General features: G+C 56.9%; 1 protein-coding gene across 1 annotated transcript in view; it reads left to right on the top strand.

Annotated features, from left to right (window-relative positions):
- Positions 1–468: 468 nt before the first annotated feature.
- The window catches only part of SRRM3 (serine/arginine repetitive matrix 3), a gene marked incomplete at its 3' end in the record, with an annotated part of 19,568 nt that continues 10,514 nt past the window's right edge, over positions 469–9,522 (top strand). The window contains exons 1-8 of the mRNA XM_031060604.1: positions 469–692; positions 3,702–3,803; positions 7,233–7,367; positions 7,477–7,557; positions 7,939–7,968; positions 8,376–8,444; positions 8,756–8,791; positions 9,427–9,477. Of these exons, the coding sequence (XP_030916464.1) occupies positions 469–692; positions 3,702–3,803; positions 7,233–7,367; positions 7,477–7,557; positions 7,939–7,968; positions 8,376–8,444; positions 8,756–8,791; positions 9,427–9,477 (728 nt within the window). The remainder of the gene's footprint in view (positions 693–3,701; positions 3,804–7,232; positions 7,368–7,476; positions 7,558–7,938; positions 7,969–8,375; positions 8,445–8,755; positions 8,792–9,426; positions 9,478–9,522) is intronic.

The following is a 9,522-nucleotide window of genomic DNA, read 5'->3' as shown; positions in this document are numbered from 1 at the left end:
AGCAAGTGTTTGCTGCCTGAGCCAGACATCAGGACATCCCATTGCAACCAAATCAGCCAGTGCAGCTGGGAAATGCAAGGGCATATCTGAGGTCTTTGTGTCCCTAGAGGACTGTGAGGATAGATGCCTGTCCCTGCTCCAAACCCACACTGGCTGACAATGGGGTTCATGGGGTCCATGTTGTGCTGCTGTCTTGGGCCCCACAGACCCACCCTTGGCCAGGTTTTTCCAGTACAGGGCTGGAGCAGAGCATCCTCCTCTCTTTTCCCAGGAGCCAGCCCTCTTGTCATGGTGACATGAGTAGCCCCAGCCTTGCTTTGGAGGGACACCTAGTCACTGTCCCCATCAAACCTGCTTTCAAGGCTGATTTTACCCTCAGGTTCCCACAGGGTCCCCTCACTGTCAGGGGGTGAGAGGGGAAGCCAGGCAGGCACTGACCCCGACTCTCTCTCTCCCTGCCAGGCAATCATGGCTCTCTACAACAATGGGGCTGACGTGCCTTCGCCCCAGGAGGCCTCCAACGGCTTCCCCCAGCCTGGTGCCTCAGGAACGTGGCACAAGGGCGAGGAGGAGGTGAGGCTGGTGGAGCCCAGCATGGTGAAGAAGGCTCACCGGGAAATCCTGGACCACGAGCGCAAGCGGCGCGTGGAGCTGAAGTGCATGGAGCTGCAGGAGATGATGGAGGAGCAGGGGTGAGTGCTGGGGACATTGGGGGTTGAGATCCTTTTGACCTGTTTGCATCTTGTTCTCTCCCTTTAAAAAATAAATTCATGTGGCAAGTGTCACCATTTGGAAGTAAATGCATTTTTGGGTGAACCATTTGGAAGTAAATCCATTTTTGGGTGAACCAAGCAGCTTTGGTGGGTTGCTCTGTGGTGGGAAATGCCTAGGAGTTCATCCACTTGTCCTGCTTGGACGTTTGGGCTCCCAGCTTGTCCTGCAGGGAAAGTTGAAACAGGAAGGGGTGAAGTTGCTCATGGATGTGCAAGACATCAGTGCCACCCATCCTGTGTCCCACATACCTGGGATGTGAGATCCCAGAGGAAAGCTGGGTTTTAGTCACTGGAGAGGCTGGTTTAGGGCTTCAGTTTGCCCTGTTCTCCTTCCCCTCCCCAGTTTTGGGGTGACAGCACCCTCTGCCCCCATCCTGCCAATGCCATGGCCACTGCAAGCTGCTCCCCTGCCTTTGCTCTCCCCTTGGGAAACAAAGGGATAGGGAAAAACCCAAGGGGCTGAGGAACATCCCTTGCTGGGTGGGCAGAAGGGACTGGGGGGCCAGAAAGGAGCCCCCCATCCCTGCTGGGCATGGCTGTGCTGTCTCTGGCAGCAGCCAAACATCCTGATCCCTCTGACAGCTCTCTAAAACCTGATGGATGGAGCAAATTCTTCGGCACACTTGGGTAGATGGGGACTGGTATCAGCTGGGGAGAAGGAAAATGGATTGAGGGAAGGCTTCACCAAGGCTTTCATTAAGAATGCAAGCGTGACCTAGAATTAAATTGTTTCACACAGACTGGAATAATGATTGTGCCTAATTTGTCATTATGGAAATAAATAAGGCTGACCTGGCGCTTTGGGGAACCCTGAGCCTCCTGTCGGGTTCCCGAGCCCGAGTAGGGATCTTACCACTGGTAGTAGCATTACTGCAATGGGTAATAGCAGCACTGCAAGCAGGATTGTTGTTATTGCTGTAATTGCTTTGCTGTTATTAAGGCTATTAATAACACTGATGATGGCGATACGCCGAAATGATAATATAATTACAGTAATAATCTTGGTCAACCTGCTTAATCCTCTGCCTGCTCTTCCCCTGCACACAGGGGCTTTCCAGGGGGGTTCCATGAGAAGGGATTTGCACCCCTGAGGTTTCTGCCTGGACCAGGGGCAGCCTCCTGGCCGTGGCCTTGGGGGAGTTTTTGATGAGGGCAGAGCTCCAGGATGGATGTGAGTGTCAGCAGAGGGGATTCTGCAGGGATTTAAGCACTCCCTTGTTTCCTTAAAGGGGGATGGCTCCTCCTGCCTGTGCTGTAGCTCGCTCCAGGCTGCCTGCACTGTTATTCCCTGCCTGCAGGCTGGATTTCTTGTCCAGAAAAGAAGTGTCAGCACATTTTCTTTCTTTCCCAAATCCATTCTATATGTTAAATGCAAAAGCAAACCTCCCCTCCTACAGGGTTATAAGCAGCACCGGGGGAATGCAGGAGGGAAAGGGCTGGTGATGCTCCTGCCTCCATCCCTGGAGGTGGTGGGGAGTTCCTCCCCTTGGCCTCCCCCCACAGATTTGCTAATGGCCCAGCCGCAGTGGCCCATCTGTCACCTCCTGTTTGGCCTCATGTCCCCTCTGCAAGAGCACCGGCCGTGTTCTTAATATGCTGCAGCAACTGCTGATCTCGGGCAGACATCTTCCTGCTGCTGTGGGCTGGCTGGTGTCCATGGGATGGCCAGGGCTGTCAGCTCTGTCCTCCTGGGATGGCCACTCTGCCCAGCTGGGTGCACTGTCATCGAGGGAACGGAGCAGAGCAGCATTTGGGGGTGCTACCCTGGTTTTGGGGCTCCCCATGCCCAGGTGCAAGGTGAGGGGAAGCAGCCAGGCTGCCTCCATACCTTTCCTTCTGTGTGAAGTGTGGCTGGGGAGTTAATGAGAGCCTTTCAGTGCAAATGAGTTCATTAATATTAATTCCCCTCTCCTTGCCATTCCCCTTCATGGACACTGCAGGAGGCGTGTGTGGTGCCATGTGCCCTTCTTCACCCCGGGCACCCAGAGCACTGCAAGGGGCATCACTGTCCCCAGCACAGGCTGTGTGGATTTGGGGACTGCAGGGCTAGGCCTGGCTCTGGCATCCAGTTTTCTGGCCTCGTGGCAGTGATGCTGATGGGGTGTGATGGAAAGGGTGGGCCATGAGCAGCCCCTCTAGAGGCTGTGACTGAGCACAGGGACACACACAGAGCCTGACCCCTTCCCTCCCAGAGTGGCAGTGTGGTGGTGACATGAGGTCCCTCTCCCTTCACCCTCTCCCCTGGGATGATGCCAAAAGCATCGTGGGTCTCTCCACCACATCCCTCTGTTGGGATATTTTTAGTTGAGGAGGATGCCCAGGTGGCACAGGACCACCTGGCCAGGGCTGTCACCTGTCCCTTCACAGGGACACCTCGGGGACGGCAGGAGTGCCGTGTTTGCAGTGGCTGTTCTCAAATGCCAGGACACAGTGATTAGTGTCTCTTGTTAATAACCCTGCGGTGCCTGAGTCAGCTCAGCGGCAGCGCAGAGCTGGCACAGCTTTCAGGGCACAGAGCACCAGGGGATGAGCAGGGGCAGCTCATGATGGGACAGAGATGCTGGGAGGGAACCCCAGAATCACTGGCTGCAGTGGTGGCACTGCCAAGAGGGTTTGGTGGGCACTTTCTCCAAAGCCTGGGGTGGTCATAGGGAATGGCAACTTCACAGTCATCCTTTTCTTTTTTGGTGTGCCTTCTTCTGCCAAGCACTGCTGGGAGAAGCAGGCAAGAGAGAGGAGGACATAGTGGTGGCAGGGGGCCGAGCAGAGATCCTGCTGTCCTCCAGGCCCTGACTGTCACCATGCCACCTCCCCTTTTGATTCGCCCCTTGGGCTTTGTGTCACTTCCAAAGGTATAGCGTTCCTCAGCAGGTCCATGGGGAGCCCATGCTCCAGCATGGAGCCCTGACCACATCTTTGCTCATCCAGGTACTCCGAAGAGGAGATCCGACAGAAAGTGGGGACCTTTCGGCAAATGCTGATGGAGAAGGAGGGAGTGCTCACCAGGGAGGACCAGCACGGGCGCCAAATGTAAGTCAGGCAGCTTCCAGTTGGTCCATCTGTGTGTCTCATCCCAGAGAGGCACATCCCTCATTGCATCTGAGCATCAATGGGCAGTTGGGTGGTGGATGAGAGTATATCTAGGCATGACTGGATAGCTGGATGGACATGGAGAGGGTACAAAGTGATGGATGGATGGATGGATGGATGGATGGATGGATGGATGGATGGATGGGTGTTGGCTTTGAGTCAATGCTTGTTTGATTTGATGGTTGGTTGGTTGGTTGATTTGGTGATCTGATGTCTGGTGGTTGATTTGTTGATTTGCTGGTTTGTTGGTTGATTTGCTGGTTTGTTGGTTGCTTTCGTGATTGGCTGTTCAGTCAGTTGGAGGCAGGAATTGCCTCTCTAAGGCAGTGTCCTACCTCTGGAGAGGTTAAAGGTTATCCTGCCCTGGTCATTTGGAGACCTCTGGGTGCTGTGCAGAGGCCAGCATTGCAATGCTCCAGTCCCAGAGGATGAAACCCAAGTGCAGAAGGTCTCAATGCTTGGCTCACCCCACCAGCCACGGGCAGGGACCCTATGGAAGAAGCTCCTCCAAGGAGATCCTGTACTGTTCCTCTGTTTCTAATCACTCCTCACAGTGCCTGGTTCTGGGGGAGCTGCATCTGCCCTAGAAGGGGGCTTAGGGCTCGAGTTTGGTGTCCAAAGCAGCCCAGCTCCTGCTGGGGACATGCCAGTTGCTGCTCCTGCCCTGCACTGGACTGTTCCCTGCCTCACCAGGGTCCACCCCAGCTTGATGATGATTTATCAGTGCAATGCTTAATGGCCCAGGCAGCATGGCTGGCCTGGCGTGCACCATCCATCAGCCTGGAAACCAGGTCACTTGGGACAGGAATAGATGCTTCAGGTTCACTGAATATTAATGCTTCATTAGGGTCAGGAAATCAGGGCGAGGGGGGAGGCAGGGAAGCCATGGCAGCAGGGAGAGCCTCCCTCACACCACTCTGCTGGCACGCCAGGCAGGGTGGGACACAGGGACGTGGCTGTGCCCTGCCTGGATGGGGCTCATGGGCTTGGGACAGTGTGAAACATTCAGGATCCTCCTTCTCCAGGCAGGAAAAACAAGGAATGGGGGAAACCAACCTGCCCAGGTCACTGAGCATCATCCCTAAGGTGATAACAAGTGGCCCTTGCTGGTGGGGGCAGGAGTCATCTCCAGGTCATCTTCCTGGCAGGCTCGTTAGGGCCAGCACTGTAACGAGCACACGGGGAAGCCAAAGGTGCCTGAAAGTTACCCAGGCAGCCCTGGCTGTCACCTTTACAGGCTTGGTTTTGCAAAACGAAGGGTAATCATTAAAGATTAGCCCCAGGGCTATAAATAATAGTGCTGAGCTGGAAGGAGCAGTCTCACAGCAAAGGATTGCTCGGAGGAGAGCAAAGCCAGAGGCGCTTGAGGAGGCTGGTAGGAGCTGGGTCCAAAGGAGGTGGCTCCTCAAGCAGCAGGGATCTGAGCTGCTGGAGGATATCCTGCGTGCCAAAGGTCTCTGCTGCATGAAGAGGCTGGACAAGGGGGTTAAATAAGCTTTAAATAAAGAACCTCAGCCTTGTGGTGGCTGGGAGAGTGCTCAGCACTCTCCTGGGCTGGTTCTGCTCCAGCACTGCTCTGGGCTTTTACCGCACGGTCCTTGGCTGCCGGGACTGTGAGCCTGAACCAGCTGGTCCTGTTTCAGAGCCAATGCGAGTGCTCAGCATCATCTGCATAACTCCCCGGGGAAAACTGAGGCATCGAGCAGAGCTGTGACCACCTGAGTCCCTGGCTTTGCTCTTTGTGCTCTCCCAGCTCCTGTCTCCGTGTGCACAGCTCGGTACAGCCTGGTCCCCAAGGAGAAGGGTTTGATGGACAGGCTGGTGGGATTGCAGACAAAGGCAAGCGTGTGCTGGGCAGGGAGGGATAATTGGAACAGCACAAGGCTGGTCTTGAGCTGCTGAGCACAGCTAATGGGTGAGATGCTGGCAGCAGGCTCTGGCATGGAGCACTGCCTGCTCACAGAGCAGAGACACACACAGAGAATTAACCCCGCTCCCTTCTCTCTTTGCCTCTTTTCTCCCCCTTCCCACGGTTGGGTGGGTGGTTGAAAAGCTGATTCTACCTTTGGGACATGGCCAAAGCAGGAGTCATGTGGAGAGGACCCAGCCAGCCATGGTTGTGGCACAGAAGGGAGCCCAAGTCCTGCTTGAGCGATCATCCATGGTCAGGGGAGGGTGCCTCGTGCGTAGTTTCGGTCCAGGACATTTCTAATTAGGTTAAACAGCCCATGGCCTGCCTGTGGCCAGGGATGCCAACACGTGCCACTGTCAGATCTGCAGTCTGGGACTGGGAGCTTCCCTTTTCTCAGGCAATGGCCAGGCTGCCAAGGACTGATGCTGTGGGGCTGCACTTCCCCACCAGCATTGCTGACTGCTCACCTCTAAGCTGGGAAGGGCAGAGGAGCCTGCATCAGGTTTCTGAGGGCAAATCTCCCTTGGGAAGCAAACACCTGGGCTGCTGTGGTGCTGGGCACCCTCCATGCCTGTCCCCATCTCTTAAGTTTCCTTCCAGAGCACCTGGATGTCCTTGTCCCTCCATGGGTGAGATGTCCTATATCCCCCAAGAGCAAATGAGAGGCTCCCTGTGGGTTTTGCTCCTGGGGCTGATGGCAGAGCCAGCCCAGGGAGGTGGGGGCATCAGGAGGAGGTTGGGCAGGGACTCCTGAGACTGTCCTAGTCCAGCTGCCAGGCCTCTACCAAGCCCTGCCCACAGCCCTGGTAGTCAATGGCAACCTCATGCCGGTTTCCATGGCAGTGGGAAAAATTAATGCTGATGAAGTCACTCAGGAGAGAGAGAGAGAGAGAGAGAGACCCTGATGGCTCTAGGCATGATGTCCCCCCTCCCCTTCTTCACCTGCTCCTAGGAGGGACATTGTCCATTACCTGCCTGAAGCTCCAGTGCTGAGCTGGTGGCTCTGTGGGGTGCTGGCCTCAAAAGCCCAGGTAATCCTGGGCAGTTCCCACCTAAATTTCCACTGCTGGTCTTCTGCCAGCTCCTCTCACCCTTATCCAGCCCTGCAACCTGGGCTGAGCCAGCCTCCTGCTCAGCCCCAGCACTTGAGCAAAGCCAAAAGGGGCTCACACAAGGCTGAGGCTGGGCCCTGTTGGGGTGATGGTGGCCTGAGTGTCACAGTGTCCCTGTGCCAGCCTGGTGGGGATCTCTGCAGGGATTGGAGCCACAGGAATACCCTGAGCAGACCTCCACCTTGGGACTTCGCTGTGTGTGGACATCAAAGGACATGACCAAGGTCCCCTGGGGATGCTGTGGCAGAGGCAATGTCACCCAACCCCTGTAGCTGCCCCAGCTGCTCTGGTGGGACACAGAGAATGGGGATCCCCAAATTAATCCTGCTCTTCCTCCTCTGGCAGTGTGATAGAGAACCACCACGGGGCAGATGGGGAGGAGTACGAGGTGGAGTACCCTGCCTATGGAGAGGGCTGCCTGCTGCAGTGCGACTGCTCGGCCGAGTGCTACCGCGAGGACAGCGGCCACCGCGAGTACAGGTCTGCGTGCCTTTGGGGACCTGCTGGGCACGGGGTCCCCATCCAGGGACACAGAGGCCAGGGGCCTGTCCCTTCTTCTTTTCCCAGCCCTGCTTGCTGTCCCCCACAGGTTGAAAAGACGCTCGAGCAGCTCCACCTCTCCTCCACCCAAGAAGAAAAAGAAGAAGAAATCAGGTCACCGCCGGAGCCGGTGAGTCCCCAGCTGTCCCTGTGCTGTCCCCTCTCTCTGGAGGGCAGCTCACCTCCCAGCTCAGCCCTTTGCCAGGCTCTGGAGGAGCAAGTCACCCCACTTTTGGGGGCAGTACATCCCTGAATGTGCACCCTTAAGAGGTGCAATGCATCTGCATGTACTGATACTGCAACACACACGTGTGTGCACACACCTACTGCATGCACTGCTGGGACCTTGCCTGGTCCATGTGGGGAAGGAGCTCACTGCCACAGGGCACAGCACCAGGCAGGATATGGCTCTGTGAAGGGTCCATCTACCCAAAAGCTCACCACTTAGTGCTGCTGCTTGGGCAGGATGCTGTCCCTAATGTCCCTTTCTTCTCTGCCTTTCCCATGGCAGCAAAAAGAGGAAACCCGGCTCAGAGCGCAGGTGAGTGACCACTGGGCTGGTTGGGCTGTGGGGTCCCCTCTGGGCTGGCAAGGCCACTGGGCACAGACTGGCCTCTGCCACCCACTGTCCCCCTTTGAAATCCCCCCGGGAATTGGCCACCTTGTGTCCTGCTGGAGGCTGTAGAGGCCACGAGGTGGCAATGAGACACAGCAGGATTTGGGCATCCCAGAATTGAAGGCAGCCAGAACCCTTCTGCCAAAAGTCCCTTTCTGTCTCCCAGCCCAAATCCCCCAGGAACTAACTGCCATGTGATGTTCATGCATCCCATGGGGTGGTCCAGGGGAAGCAATGAGGCTGGGGGTGGTGGGACCAGGCTCCCCTGGGCCAGGAGGAAGAGGCTGGGGACTCCCTTGCTCCCTGCTCAAGGGCACCCACTTCCCCTCTAGCTGTGACAGCTCTTCACCCATCCGCAAGGAAAAGAAGAAGAAGACTGGAAAGAAACACAGACGTGACAGGTAGGATGGACACGACAGCAGGCTGGGGACAGCAGGGGTGGCTGGGGACAGAGGGGCTGGCTGGGGACAGAGGGGCTGGTTGGGGCTGCTCAGGCCCTTGGTCTGGGGTGGGATTTAGAAGTGGGTAGGGATGGACTCTGATGACTTTTCATGGGGCCATCACCTCCTCACAGCCACTCTCACCTGCCCCATCCAGCAGCCCACCTCGGGACCACCCCCCTGTCCTCACGCCTGGAAACTGCCCAGCCTTTGCTCCCCCCTGGCCAGATCAGTGTAATCTCCTTCATCTCTGCCTCCTCTTCATCCCTTAGGTCTGAGTCGGGGTCACGAAAAAAGAGAAGACACAGGTAAGAGTGACAGCCACCCCAGTGCCACCAGCTGCCAGCTTCTCCTGCCAGGGTCCCCCTGTGTCCCCCCTCCTGCTGTCCCCTCCCCTCTGCCCATCATGATGAGCCTCCTCACCCCATAGCTGGACACTGCTGTGTGTCCTCTGCCCTTGGATGTGGCACAAGGCCACTCTGGCTAACTGTGGGGCCCCAAATGTCCCCCAGGGGAGGAAGAGGGATCCCAGGCAGCCATGGCCAGGGCAAACCTTGACTGTTGCCCTGCTCTCTGCAGATGCCCTCTGCCAACACTGCTATTTTAGGGTGAAAGGAGTGAAAAACACAAAAAGGGTGCCAGAGAGGACACAGGGCAAAACAAGCTGGGGGGTGACAATGGGCCCGAGCCCTGAGGATGCTGAGCAGAGCCAGTCCCCCTGTTTTCTCCTGCCTGGTCTCACCAACCTGCACCTGGCCCCACAGTTCCCCCAAATCCATCTGGGATCCCCACCACACTTTGAAGCTCAGTGGAGCCCAGCTCTAGACCAGGCAGGTCCTTCCCCTCGCTCCTCCCACAGCCTCGGTGTCTCTGGGGGGCTGGGAAAGCCACCCCCAGGTGCTGCCCCCGCTCCCACGTCTGCAGCTTTCGGCTCTTCCCGCAGGTCCCGAAGCCCCAAGAACAAACGGAAAGAGAGAAACAAAGAGCGCAAGAGGTGAGGGCCGGGCTGGCGGGGGCGGCGGGGCTCTCTGTGTCCCTG

The sequence above is a fragment of the Geospiza fortis genome, unplaced genomic scaffold (genome assembly GCF_000277835.1).
Source record: "Geospiza fortis unplaced genomic scaffold, GeoFor_1.0 scaffold425, whole genome shotgun sequence".
NCBI lineage: Eukaryota > Metazoa > Chordata > Aves > Passeriformes > Thraupidae > Geospiza > Geospiza fortis.
The sequence above is the reverse complement of the archived record's forward strand: the minus strand, read 5'-3'. Positions and strand labels throughout refer to the sequence as shown.